Below are 14,847 nucleotides of genomic sequence, written 5' to 3'. Positions count from 1 at the left end.
GAATCACTGCCCTATGATCTATGTTGTTTTATATAGATCTGTGATCTACTGAGTCCAGTATCACACAGATTGACAGACGGAACCGAACCATCCCAGTACAAACAAGCATATAAAAATAATTATCTTAAATTTTATAGATTGGGACATCACAGCTGTCTCTGAATTTAACAATCCTGCTGTTTGACATTTACCATCATTCATGCGTGAGTGTAATGCTGCGTTGCAGACGACTCGTATGTCAGATATTCTGACCTGAAATTGCACAGTTCTGTCTTCACGTCAAACGTAAACAAACATGTCTGACTGTGAGAAGCTGATTAATTGGTCTCGTGTCGAGACAATTCAACTGTAGCCAGTGCAGCCTCCGTTCATAAAGAAACAAAGAGGAGGAGGGCGACGATGCAGTTATCTTTTTATTAGACTTTTATTCTTGGAAACACATTCAATACATAAAGGAGAACAAACACTGTCATTGAATCTCACGAACCAAGAAACCATTGTTTTAAAACAAACATATTTAAATCAAATGAACCAGTTAAGAACACACTTACAGGAACTTGGGAGTGATCTTCGATCCTGATTTATCCTTTAATAGTCACTTAAAACAAATTTCTAGGACCGCTTTTTTCCACTTGCGTAATATTTCAAAAATTAGACATGTCCTTTCACAAAAAGATGCAGAAAAACTAGTCCACGCCTTTGTTACATCGAGACTGGACTATCGTAATTCATCATTATCAGGCTCCAGCAGTAAGTCGTTAAAGACTCTACAGCTTGTCCAAAATGCCGCAGCACGTGTCCTGACGAGAACAAAGAAAAGAGAGCACATTTCTCCAGTATTAGCATCGCTACACCTGCTTCCAGTTAAATCTAGACTAGAATTTAAAATTCTCCTCCTCACCTTCAAGGCCCTTAATAATATAGCGCCTTTTTACCTTAAAGAGCTGTTAGTACCTTATAAACCCACTAGAGCACTCTGCTCCCAGAATTCAAGCCTACTTGTCGTCCCTAAGGTCTCTAAAAGTAGAGTAGGAGCCAGAGCTTTTAGCCATCAAGCCCCTCGGCTGTGGAATAATCTACCACTTTCAGTTCGGGAGGCAGACACCATCTGTTCGTTTAAAAGTATGCTCAAAACCTTCCTTTTTGATAAAGCTTATAGTTAGAGCTAATTAGTACGCCAGAACGTTATTTGTTCTATTTTATGACACATGACACACGGAGCTTCTCTTTCCAGCTTCTCCATCCCTATCCCCTTTCCCCGGAATCCCTTTGTTTTATCACCCGCAGATCCAGGGCCTCTGTGGCCGCACCATGGATTGCGGTTTGTGGATCGCGCAACGGGGGTCGCAGTGTTGGATCCAGTGTGGCGGATTCTGAGTTATGTGGGCTGATCGTGGTGCTGGTGGCGGACCCTGTGTCGTGTTGGCATTGGGCACGGGCGGTGGACAAGGGCCGCGGTGGTGGCTTGTGATGGGTCCTGGTGGGCGGCGGTGGAAGGTGACTGAGGTCTGGAGTGGCGTCTGGTCTGCTTGGCATGTCATGTTGGGGTTGTCCTTCGGGATGTTTACCCTCATCAAATGCTGCTAGAGACTTTAATCTTTAATCTTGAAGACTTTAATCTTGATGATGTTTTCCTGCACGTGGCATCTATTGCACTTCTGTCCATCCTGGGAGAGGGATCCTACACATGTGGGTCTCTCTGAGGTTTCTACATATTTTTACCCTGTTAAAAGGGTTTTTAGAAGTTTTTCCTTACTCTTGCTGTGGGTTAAGGACAGAGGATGTCACACCCTGTTAAAGCCCTATGAGATGAATTGTAATTTGTGAATATGGGCTATACAAATAAAACTTGATTGATTGATTGACTTACATACTGTGCAAGGAAAACACTTTAACCTTAAAATTACATGAAGGACGTTATGAAAAATAGATTATGTAGAAATCTGTAGAAATAAGATATAAACACAAATCTTTTGTGTTATTCAATACGTTATATTTTATATGGACATAAAAACTGTAAAATGTCTATTTAAAACAGTGAACTATGAATATCTGTTGATAAATCCGAATAAATGTTTGTTGCAAAGGTTGCAACTGAATCAATTCTCTCCTTTATGAATCCTCACATGTCTCGTACAATAGGACTGAATCTTAAATCTTTTACCACACTCAGATCAACTAAACCAGGGGTGTCCAAACTACGGCCCGCGGGCCATCTGCGGCCGTGAGTGGCCCGGACCGCCGTATTTTTTTCAATATGTGGCCCTCGGGATAAAAAGTTTGGACACCCCTGAACTAAACTGTTTTTCACCTGAATGAAACCTCATATGTCTTTTTAGATTTCCCTTTAGGTTAAATCTTTTACCACAATCAGAGCAACTGAATGGTTTCTCTCCTGTATGAATCATCATATGCTTATTTAGATCACCCCTTTCGTTAAATCGTTTACCACACTCAGAGCAACTGTATGGTTTCTCTCCTGAATGACTCCTCATATGTCTATTTAGACTGCGCCTACAGCTAAATTTTTTACCACACTCAGAGCAACCAAACGGTTTCTCACCTGTATGAATCCTCATATGTGTATTTAGACTGCTCTTTTGGCTGAATATTTTACCACACTCAGAGCAACTAAACGGTTTCTCTCCTGTATGAATCCTCATATGTGTATTTAGATCGCCCCTTAGGTTAAATTTTTTTCCACACTCAGAGCAACTGTATGGTTTCTCTCCTGAATGAATCCTCATATGTCTATTTAGACTGCCCCTACAGCTACATATTTTACCACACTCAGAGCAACTAAACAGTTTCTCTCCTGTATGAATCCTCATATGTGTATTTAGATCGCCCCTTCGGTTAAATTGTTTACCACACTCAGAGCAACTGTATGGTTTCTCTCCTGAATGAATCATCATATGTTTATTTAGATTGCCCCTATGGCAAAATCTTTTACCACACTCAGAGCAACTAAATTGTTTCTCTCCTGTATGAATCCTCATATGTGTATTTAGATGGCTCCGTAGGCTAAATCTTTTATCACACTCAGAGCAACTAAACGATTTTTTCTCTGTCTTACATCCCATATCACTTAGAGGCCGTTTGTTGTTTCTTGTATTTAAGCCAGTCTGAGGTTCCCTGGTCTCCAGCCAATCATCCTCACTCTCTTCAGTCTCAGAAGAGTCTTCCTTCTTATCCTCAGGACCTTGTTGTAAACGTCCATCAGGACCTGAGTTCCTGGCTGGTTCTGGTCCTCCACAGTCCGCTTTGTTCTCCTTCCTCTCACTCGGATGAAGCTTTGACGATTTAAGTTTCTCTTCATCTTCTTCACACTTCACAGCGACAGGAGTCAATGTGAACTTGATATCAGCCTCCTCCAGTCCTTGAAGCTGCTGTCCATCCTGATTGGTCCACGGTTGCTCTTGTTCCTCTTTAATGTGGGGGGGCTCTGGGTCCTCCTGGTCCACAAGAGGGTTCCTCTGCGGCTGCTCAGGGGATACCTCTTCTTTTATCACCATCAGTTGCTGGACGTCTGCAGGACACACTGAAACACAAATACACACATTTATAATTTTAGAGTTTCCTGAAGTGTTTGGAAAAACTTGTGTTGTGTTGTTAAATGTCGACTGTTGGCATTTTTTGAACGATCGCATTCAGGAAGTAGAGATGGTCGTTTACAGTTGGTGTTACGACGCAGCTCGTAAAGGAAGCAGCATAAAACAAAAGGTTTCTGGTAAAAAGTCATTCACAGCAGCAGGTTTTTCTGCACAGACTCGTTCACAACAGCATCAAATCCTCCTCATTATTCAGGTGAGAGGTGGAGCAGCCGGGTGCAGCAGACAGAGACGGGAAGTGGTGTATTAACATCGCTGCTCGAGCTGATGCTAGCTTACGTTAGCCTGTGAGCGGTTCCTCCTCGATAATGGAAAAAAAATCATGGATCATGGAAAATCATGGGGAAAAAAATCATAGTCATGATTATTTTGGACAATATTGAAATCAAGATTATTCAAATGATTGCTTTTGAGTTTGAAAACATGATGCATTTATTCAGTATTTTGCTCCAAAAAAACAGACAGACAGTGAAAGAGAGGGGTGGGGGATGGCTATGACGACCATTATCATTTACCCCCAAACACCTACATTGAACGGGTTACATACAACAACAAGCAGAGAATCACAGACAGACCAACGGCTGTGCGCTTGAGAATGGCAAGGCGCGGCCGCTACATAGTGTGGTGCTGCTCCTCTTCGGATTCTTTGAATCCTTGGTGTTCCCATATAAGAAAACCCTTTCTGCCCTTTTTGTCGATCAGACAGGTCTGCCATTTTCCACTCTCTCTGTTTTGTTTAAATACCGCAGGTCACCACACACACAACTCGCCTCCTTCACTTTACAGCTGCTTGACAGTGAGTGCCAGTCAGCAGGGCGGCGTTGAATGCTTTGGGTGAAGGGCTGAATTGCGCATGCAATATCAGAAAATCATTTCAACTCGATTATATTAGTTTGGAGATTGTTTAACCCAATAATCGAAATCACGATTAAATTTGTATTACTTGCACTGCCTTACGCTAAGGCTATCTTTATTATTGACAACATGAATATTAAAGTCACCACCATAATAATTTTATCGGTCTTTAGATCTAGGTTTGATAAAAACTCAGGGAATCATGTTAAAATTTCAGTATAAGCACAGGAGCACGGTAATATACAGCAAATAAGATTGGCTGTTGGTGTTTCTTGGATTGGCGTGGAAGCCTAAGGACAAGACTTTCAAATGAGTTCATTCAAATTGAATTCTCTGGGAACGTGTCTGAATTTATGACTGGGGGGAGTAGATTCATTTAGACTGACACATTCATCAGGATGCAGCCACGTCTCAGTGAGGGACAATAAATCTATATTGTAATCTGAGACTAGTTCAATAACTAAAATAGCTTTTGATGACAGTGATCTAATGTTTAAAAGACCACATTTAAAAGTCTTAGTCTCCTGCGTTGTTGTGTTAATTTGTATTGGATTATTTTGTGGAGTTCTCGCTCTGTTAATGTTGGATTAAAATAATTTAATCAGACGTGGACAGACACAGTCTCTATGGGGTTGTGTGACTGATCCAGAGGGAGCGCAGAGAAGTGTGTAGCACTGCAGCTCTGCTTCCTGGTCCCAACACTGGGTTGTCATGTTATAGACTGAGTAATATTCCTAGATAAGAGAGCTGCCCCATCCCAAGTGGGATGGACGCCGTCTCTCCTAACAAGACCAGGTTTCCTCCAAAAACTTAGCCAATTATCTACAAAGCCCGGAACCGTTTACAGGACACCACCTGGACAGCCAGCGGTTAAAAGACAACATGCGGCTTAACATGTCATCACCTGTTGTGTTGGGGAGACAGCCAGAGAAAATTACTTTGTGCGACATCGTTTTTGCAAAAGCACACAAGGAATCAACATTCACTTTAGTGAACTCCGACATGCGAAGCCGGGAGTCGTTGCTGCCGACGTGAAATACGATTTTCCTGTATTTACGTTTAGTTTTCGCCAGTAACTTAAATTGGATTCGATGTCGCCTGCTCTGGTCCCTGGGATGCAACTGACTGTGGTCGCAGGATAATCTGTTTGAACCGTGAGCTGGTGGCTCCTTAATCGTGGGCTCTTTAATGGTAGCACTATGCCCCCTCCGGACCGTCACCTAGCCGCCCTGGGCTCCCGGCTGCACGGAACAGGTCGAGGGACTGCTAGTTGAGGCTAAGCTACGTGCTAGGCTGGGTGGCACCGCGGCGGCTAAGCTAACTATAGCTAACGGAGGTTCTAAGCTGCGGAGCCGAGTTTCTATGTCGCTAAGCCTCGCCTCCATCGCTACCAACACATTGTATTTATTACATGTACCACTACTGTTAATGGAGGCAGAGGAGTCAGTAAACACGAGCAAGAGACGCTCGGAGCAAGAGAGAGAAGACATCGCTGCTGTATCCGCCTGTTCGACTACGAGGCTGAGCTCACACAGAGTCACGAAGCACCAGAGAGTAGGGGCTGGGGTGTGTGGCTGTTTAACTATGGACCGGTGAGTGAGTGTTTAGCCGTAGTGATACAGAGACACAGCTGTTAGCAGAGGAGCTAGTTCAGAGAGCGTGACCACCACCAGCGGCAAGAAAACAGGAAATGACGCAGCACGCTTACCGTCATGACGTAATCATAACATTTACTCTTACCAGTAGAATCAAATTAAAACGAGTAGAATTGAGTTCAGCCTATTGGTCCGGCCCTTCACAACTGTCCATGTTCTCATGTGGCCCCTTGGAAACATGAATTACCCCCCTGCTCTCGGGACTGACCTGCTCTGTGCAGCCGGACTACGGGCTGCATCGCGGCATCGATCACCCTCCTCTCCCGCTCGGACCGCTCCACTCGGTCCTCGTACCCAGCCACGGTTTCCTCAAGCCTCGTGAGGATCTCCTCCCCCGCCCCCGCGAGCCGCTCGGTGAGCATCGCTCTCAGCTCCAGGACTTCAGCCTTTCCTCCTCCTTTCTCCACCTGCAGCAGGAAGTCTTCAGCGGCAGCGCTGATCCGCTCATGTACCGACACCCGCAGCAGCTGCACGGCCGACATGTTCCTCCTTCCTCCCCAATCTGAGTCTCTGAGGGGACAGAGGAAGCCAGAGACTCCGAGCTCCGAGCCAGCAGTGACCCCTGTTGGACTGGAGGACGAAGAGGAAACGAAAGTACTAATACTGCACAGTAGAAATACTCTGGTACAAGTAAACAAGTACTAAAGTATAAGCAACAAAATAAACTCAACCAATGGTAGAAGAAGAATTCGAATCATTCACTGAGGTAGAAGTACCTAGACAGTAAAGTAATATTCCATTACAAGTAAAAGTACAAGACAGTGAAGTGGAAATACTCAATAATTAAATTAAACAACCCCGACAGTAAAACCAAAAATAAACAACAATTTCTAGGACTGAAGAGCAGCACTGAACGGGCCCGAGCACATAAACGCTTCCCTTCCTGCGTCCGTAACGTGATGTCGATTCTGGCCTGCTAATTGCTCAATTGGGTCAACACTATCAATTGCACATCACACTGGGAAAACTTACTGTAAATTGGATGATAGTTGTAAAACAACGCGTATTTCCTCTTGCCAGTAGGTTGCACCATCAGTATTATTACAGACTGACTAATAAATCTGTTCAAGTAGGGAGTCTTCGTGTTATTAGACTGTACGCCGATACATAATAAAATCACTGCTAATTTCCACAAAGCACAGCTGCCTCTCTACCCAAACCCATAATCTATAAATATTCCTGGTGAATGCTTTGATATGTAAGAACCATGCTGCTTGCTCACATGGTCTGACTGTGTTGCTTACCTGCCGCAGGAGGTGAAGGTGTCCAGTCCCGACTCCCATGAAAGACACAGAGAGTCAAACGCATCAAGTGCTACAAGGTCACTTATCAACCGTTAGATCCTGACAACTACGACAAGTAAGAGCTGATCACATCTGCTTCTCTCTATCTCAATAGGTCATTACATTTTTTAACTGGATCATTGGATCGCTCCGGTGAACCTCAAAGGTTTTATAGCAGTTTGCAACAAATAAACAATAGATGGCATCAGTAAACAGATTTTAAGTTGAGCCCCCCATGATACATTACCACCTTCAGGGACCTGTCGTTCATCAAGGGGATAAACATGAGCCGCCTTTTTCTGGTGAACCGGGTGCAGGACTACATCCAGAGCAAGATCGTGTACTACCTGATGAACATCAACGTGCACTCTCACTCCATCTACCTGTGCCGCCACGGAGAGAGCAACCACAACATGGATGGCCGCATCGGGGTGGACTCCGAGCTTTCTCCTCGAGGGAAACAGGTACGAGTACACAGAAAGAACCAATCACAAGACTCATTAGTTCACTGGGATGGGATTTGCTTTAATTCTCTCCATTGGCTTTTTCCCGAGCATTAATCTAATAAATCAGACAGTAACCCTTAGAAAAGAATTGATGATATCTAGACGATGATTGTTGATTTGAGTTTCTCTCGTATCCCAGTTCGCCCACGCCCTGAGAGGTTTCATAGAGGAGCACCAACTGTCGGATTTAAAGGTTTGGACGAGTCAACTGAGGATAACCATCCAGACAGCGACGGAGCTCGGGGTTCCTTATGAGCAGTGGAAGATTCTCAACGAGATCGATGCTGTCAGTACCCCGACATCCAACCTCCCACGTTTTGAAATGATAGGAATCACTGGTCTGATTTAGAAAGAGGGGGAAACATTTTTGAACTTGCCTGCATGCTCGATTCTAACTCTTAGTGGGGGGAAAGAGTTGCTTCATGATAGTTAGGAAACCAGTAGAAATGAGGAAGATGTGTCGATGTAGCTTGGAGCCGCAAAACTGTTTTCAAAATCATTTCGTCCCTTTTCTTCCATGCATCAGACAAAAAAATACTTAAGAATCCAAATTTTGAAAATCAGTTCCATTTTCTTGTGTGTTTTTTTTAAAGCATCTTTATGTATTAAAATCTTCTGCTGCTGTCTTTAAACAATCCCTATGTATAAAATGTGGATTGTTTAAAGACAGCAGCAGAAGATTTTTTAAAACAATCCCTATGTATAATATGTCTTCCATCTGTGTTGTTACCTTGTCGTGGTGGGGAGGCTTATGTACTTCCGTGACCCTGGAGGCTATACCGGCGGGGGTTATACCCCTGGCAGGTCTTACCAAGCCGGGCAGGTTTTAGGGTAGAGGTCCGACTAAAGGCAACACCTGGTCCTCCAGGTTGGGGGTTAGGCGTGGGGCTAACAACCTCACCCCATAAAACAATACCTGTTACAGAAACGCAAACAAGAGTAAACCAAGATATCCCGCCCCGGAGTGAAGATGGACCTCCGTCAGAAGGATTTATGAAGCAGGGTGGTGAAAGCCAGAAGCACCTGGAAGCCACTCTGCCGAAAACCATCCTCTCAACCGGTGTTACAACCACCATCGGTACATGGAACGTAAGGACCATGTTCGAAGCTGGAAAGACCGCACAAGTTGCCACCGAGATGAAGAAGTACAACCTTGCCATACTCGGACTTAGTGAATCAAGATGGACGGGTTCTGGACAGAAGAGGCTTGTCACAGGAGAGCTGCTGCTGTACTCAGGCCATGAGGAGGACAACGCACACCACACCCAGGGAGTCACTTTGATGCTATCCAAGGCTGCTCAGAGAGCACTCGTGGGATGGGAGGCACATGGCTCGAGAGCAATAGCAGCTACATTCAAAACAAAGAAGGAAAAAATAAACATGAACATCATTCAGTGCTATGCCCCAACCAACGATAGTGACGAAGAGAGTAAGGACGAATTCTATAGCAGAATACAGACCATCATCCAGAGATACTCAGAAAGAGACATTACCATCTTAATGGGAGACATTAATGCAAAAATAGGAAGTAACAACAGAGGCTATGAGAGGATAATGGGGCAGCATGGTCTAGGCGAGATGAACGAAAATGGAGAGAGATTCGCAGAACTATGTGCAAATAACAACCTTGTCATAGGAGGAAGTGTCTTCCCCCACAGGCGAGTACACAAAGCCACATGGGTATCACCGGACCTCTCCACTGAGAACCAAATAGACCATGTATGTGTCACAAAAAAGTTTAGGAGGTCCCTCTTAGATGTACGAGTCAGAAGAGGAGCTGACGTAGCATCAGACCACCATCTTCTCGTTGCCAAAGTCCAATTAAAGTTGAGGAGAAACTGGACAGGTGAGAAGAACCAGAGAAAGAAATTTAACACAGCACTTTTAAGAGATCCAGCAGCAGCAGAAACATTCAAGATCAAACTAAAGAACAAGTTTCATGCCCTGCAAGAGCTAGATGAAGAAGGTGAGGAAAGAAACATAGATGGGATGTGGAAGGTAGTAAAGGAAGCCGTAATTACAACCTGCAATGTAGCACTGGGACCACAGAAAGATAACCACAAGGCTTGGATATCAGCAGAGTCAATTAAGAAGGTGAAGGAGAGGAAAGAAAAGAAGGCAGCTCTAAACAGCAGTCGTACAAGAGCAGAGAAAGTAAAGGCACAAACAGAGTACAGGGAAGCAAATAAGAACGTGAAAAAAAGCTTGAAGACCGACAAGAGGAACTACATAGAGGCCCTTGCATTAGAAGCAGAAGAAGCAGCCAGACATGGGAATCTGAAGGACCTGTATGACACCACCAAAAAGCTGGCAGGAAAGACCAGTAAACCTCAAAGACCAGTAAAGGACAAAGAGGGAAAGCCAATAATGGGGGAGGAAGGACAGAAGAAAAGATGGTTGCAGCATTTCAAGGAACTTCTCAATAGACCAGCCCCACAAGACCCACCACACATCCAACAAGCAGACAGGGATCTGCCAATAGACCTCAGCGTACCAAGAAGGGAGGAGATCAGGAAAGCCATTAAAAAACTTAGAAACGGTAAGGCTGCAGGACCAGATAGCATCCCGGCCGAGGCACTGAAGACGAACGCAGAGACCATGGGAGAGATGCTCCACCCTCTCTTCAAGAAGATGTGGGAAGAGGAAAACATCCCATGCGAATGGAAGGAGGGCTATCTTGTGAAGATGCCAAAGAAAGGGGACCTGAGCAACTGTGGAAATTATAGGGGGATCATGCTACTCTCCATCCCAGGAAAGTTCTTCTACAGGATCTTACTGGACAGGATGAAGGATGTGATTGACCCCCAGCTTAGAGACCAGCAGGCTGGCTTCCGCAAAGACAGATCGTGTACAGACCAGATTGCTACACTGCGCATCATCCTGGAACAGCCACTCGAGTGGAATTCACAGCTATTCATCAACTTCATCGACTACGAGAAGGCCTTCGACAGTGTGGACAGGGAGACCCTCTGGAAGCTTCTCAGGCAGTATGGAGTGCCAGAGAAATTAACTAACATCATCAGAAACACCTATGAGGGAATGACCTGCAGAGTGATCCACGAGGGACAACCTACCGATGCCTTCAGTGTACAAACTGGAGTGAGACAGGGGTGCCTACTATCGCCATTCCTGTTCCTGCTGGCAATGGATTGGGTAATGAAGCAATCCACAGCAGGAAGAAAAAACGGCATACAGTGGACAATGTGGGCGCAGCTCGATGACCTGGATTTTGCAGATGACTTGGCCCTTCTCTCTCATACCCAGCAGCAGATGCAGGAAAAGACCTGCACCATCGCAACCAACTCTGCTCGCCTCGGTCTCAACATCCACAGAGGGAAGAGCAAAGTCATGAGAGTCAACTCTGCCAACACTGCACCCATCATGCTGGAAGGCGAAGCTCTGGAGGAGATTGAGGAGTTCACCTACCTTGGCAGCATTGTCAACAAGCAGGGTGGAACAGATGCAGATGTGAGAGTCAGGATTGGCAAGGCCAGAGTTGCGTACCTCCAACTAAAAAACATCTGGAGCGCAAAAGACCTGGCCATCACAACAAAGATCAAGATCTTTAACAGCAATGTGAAGTCAGTCCTACTCTACGGTGCTGAGACATGGAGGACTACGGTGAATACAACAAATAAAATCCAGTCATTCATCAATACCTGTCTGCGACGAATCCTCCAGATCCACTGGCCTAACACCATCAGCAACAAAGAACTGTGGGAACGTACCAGCCAAAAGCCAGCGGACGAAGAGATCCTCCAACGACGTTGGAGATGGATAGGCCATACTCTCCGTAAACCAGCCACAAACACCACAAGACAGTCCCTCAAGTGGAATCCCCAAGGGAAAAGAAAGAGAGGTCGGCCGCGAAACACCTGGCGTAGAGACTTGGAGGCAGACGCCAAGAAAATGGGCTACACCTGGGGACAGCTTGAGATGTTGGCCCAGGACCGGGATGCATGGAGAACTCTTGTTTGCGGCCTAAGCCCCAGAAGGGGTAGTAGGCGATGATGATGATGATGATGATGTATAATATGTGGAATTGAAGCACTTGCTTCTTTGTATTATGTGCAGTGAAAGTGCTTCTGCTTACTTTAATTTGTTCTTTGATATTATAATGAATATTCTTTTCTTTTTTTTAATATCCCTCCTCAGGGTGTGTGTGAGGAGATGAGCTATGAGACGATCGAGAACACTTTCCCAGAGGAGTTTGCTTTGAGAGACCAGGACAAGTATCACTATCGCTAACAAGGAGGAGAGGTAACCTGGCCCACTCCTTCCATCCCATCGTGGTTCACAGATGTTAGTCAGGTTGATGTTTTGTTAAAACCGTCTTCTCTGGCTCTGTAGTCCTACCAGGATCTCGTTCAGCGACTGGAGCCGGTCATCATGGAGCTGGAGAGACAGGGCAACGTGCTGGTCGTCTGCCACCAGGCCGTGATGAGATGTTTGTTGGCGACTTCCTGGACAAAAGTGCAGGTAGAAGAATGATCACAGAACACACACACGACACACGGACACGTTTAATTTGTGCTTTTTTATCATCCTAAAGAAGATCTGCCGTACATGAAGTGTCCGCTCCACACTGTGCTCAAACTCACACCTGTGGCGTATGGTAGGTCTTCCCCCCCAGGACACATGACTTTACCCTATGACCCTTTGTTTTATTGACATTTTCTGTTTCCTATCTTGCAGGTTGCAAAGTGGAACTGTTTTATCTGAACGTGGAGGCAGTGAACACACATCGAGACCTTGTAAGTTCCTCTCATTCAAATTGAATAATCTCATTTTTTACATGAATGTGATTTCACCATTGTTGAATTAAAGCCACATAAGTTGTCACATGTGCAAAGTATGTGTGTGTGTTGTTGACTTTCATCAAAAATAATTCACAATTAATCAGCAAACCACAAAGGAGTCTGACGGGCTCCTGTTTGTTATATCCACTAGTTTAATGCTTGTTTGCGATGCCTTGCTTCTTTAACTCCCTCTTTTTAATCCCTGTCCCTTGAATCTTGAACCTGCCTTCAACTCAGCTTATTAAATTAAATGTTTTATATGCTATGGACTGAAGCCCTGGCTGATCATGCTGCCCTGCTTGGCTGAAATATTCATTATAACCATCGCTCTGGTTATGGATGAATGAAAAGCTGTATTTGAGCTTCTTTGAATTATTTTAAAGGTTTACACTGTTAAATGAAGATAAGGTGTGTGAGGGTTGTGCTTTACTTATTCTATCCTTAAAAGGAGACATATTCAGGCTCATAATTTGAATTTATGTTTTGATTTGAAAAGGTTTACTTGCTCTAATATTCAGAAAACACATCACTTTCTTCTGACTGTCCTTTGCTGCAGCTCCTCTGCAGCTTCAGGAGCTTCAGGAGCTTCAGGAGCTTCAGGTGCTTCAGGTACTTCAGGAGCTTGAGGTGCTTCAGGTACTTCAGGTACTTCAGGTGCTTCTGAAACTTCAGGTGCTTCAGGAGCCTCAGGAGCTTCAGGATCTTCAGGAGCCTCGGGAGCTTCTGGAGCTTCAGGAGCTTCAGGAACATCTGGAGCTTCGGGTGCTTGAGGTGCTTGAGGTGCTTGAGGTGCTTCAGGTGCTTCAGGCGCTTGAGGAGCTTCATGTGCTTGAGGAGCTTCATGTGCTTCAGGTGCTTTAGAACAGGGGTGTCCAAACTTTTTCTCCCGAGGGCCACATACTGAAAAAAATACGAAGGACTGGGCCACTCACGCCGCCACGCCCCTCCCTGTTGAATTTGGCGCCACCTGGTGTCTAAACTGAGAAGTGCATTACAGTGGGCCATAGTCCATTATAATACATTACATTACATTTCACTTAGCTGACGCTTAAGGCCGTTATATGCTTCTCCGAGTCCATTACGGACGGACGGATCGGACGGACACTTTTTGATTTATAGTTCTACGAGCCTTTTTGTTCTGAAAACCATTCACCGCCAGAACAGTAGTTGGCGCAACGGAAGTCGAGCTTAGAGAAGCCTACCTCATGAGGTATATAGAAGAAGTCCACGTTAGTTTATTTAAGTCCCCCCGGCTCCTCAAACACAGTTAACGATGGCAACTAACAGAAAAAGGCTGTTGATGACGCGACAGTTTTTGCTGAAATAAAGTGACACCCAGCGGGTCATAATGCTTATGTTATCGTGTCTTAGCGCAGCGGTATCCTGGACTTGTTTCCGAACTGCGTTGCTAATTCAACAGCTGCAACAGCTTGAAGCTACACAGAGGCAGCTAGCTTCCCCCCCAGCTTCCACACACAGTCAGCATGGACACCCGATACCAGCTACTACCAAATGTTTGCTTCTAACCTGACGGTGTTTGAGAAACAGTGTCATGACAGCCGTGGGATTAAAGTCAGCGGGTTTTTGCGCTGTTCCCACCGCAGTTAGCATGGTGGCTAGCCCGCTAGCCCCTTTATGAAAGTTCGTTATAGCCGTATGTGACCGTACACACATGCCGTAAGTGCTCTAACCAGCCACCGTGAGCCGGACAACGCCGCTGGCTTAACCACACTTGTCACATTAATCATAGAGTCTTAGTTGTGATCTGGGTTTATTGTGATTTAGGGAATGAAGCAGGAATTTGAGGTCCGGAAATGATGCCGTCCCGAAATGCTGGCGTTAGCGGACCAATCACAGCCAAGGGCTATCCGTGGGCTCTCCGCCATGCCGACGTGTAGTTAGAAAAATCAGAGCTGCAAGAAAAGCTCTCCGAGGAGCCCCAGAGAGGCCCGGAGAGGGCGTTCCACGACAAAGAAGGCTGTCCTATCTGTCCGTGTCCGTCAAAACGGAGATGCATAAATTGGCCTTTATATCCAAAGCAACTTACAAAGGTCGGCGCATGGTTCTGCAACTGCGGCTGCAGCTTTTCACACAGTTGTGTTGATGATCTCGTTTAATTTATGGTTCTCAAAAGGGTT

The 14,847-nt window shown here is 45.2% G+C and overlaps 1 protein-coding gene and 1 pseudogene across 1 annotated transcript; one reads left to right on the top strand and one right to left on the bottom strand.

The window, feature by feature from the left end:
• Positions 1 to 405: 405 nt before the first annotated feature.
• Positions 406 to 6,635, bottom strand: LOC128448190 (gastrula zinc finger protein XlCGF57.1-like). Its single transcript, XM_053430761.1, has 2 exons — positions 6,330 to 6,635; positions 406 to 3,541 (listed from the first exon to the last, which is right to left on the bottom strand). The coding sequence occupies exons 1-2, from the start codon at positions 6,601 to 6,603 to the stop codon at positions 2,253 to 2,255; spliced, it is 1,563 nt and encodes a 520-aa protein (XP_053286736.1). The 5' UTR covers positions 6,604 to 6,635; the 3' UTR covers positions 406 to 2,252.
• LOC128460028 (6-phosphofructo-2-kinase/fructose-2,6-bisphosphatase 2-like) lies at positions 6,602 to 13,570 on the top strand (annotated as a pseudogene).
• The last annotated feature ends 1,277 nt before the right edge of the window (positions 13,571 to 14,847 follow it).

The sequence above is a fragment of the Pleuronectes platessa genome, chromosome 2 (genome assembly GCF_947347685.1).
Source record: "Pleuronectes platessa chromosome 2, fPlePla1.1, whole genome shotgun sequence".
NCBI classification, from domain to species: domain Eukaryota; kingdom Metazoa; phylum Chordata; class Actinopteri; order Pleuronectiformes; family Pleuronectidae; genus Pleuronectes; species Pleuronectes platessa.
This window is presented reverse-complemented; position numbering and strand designations above follow the sequence as displayed.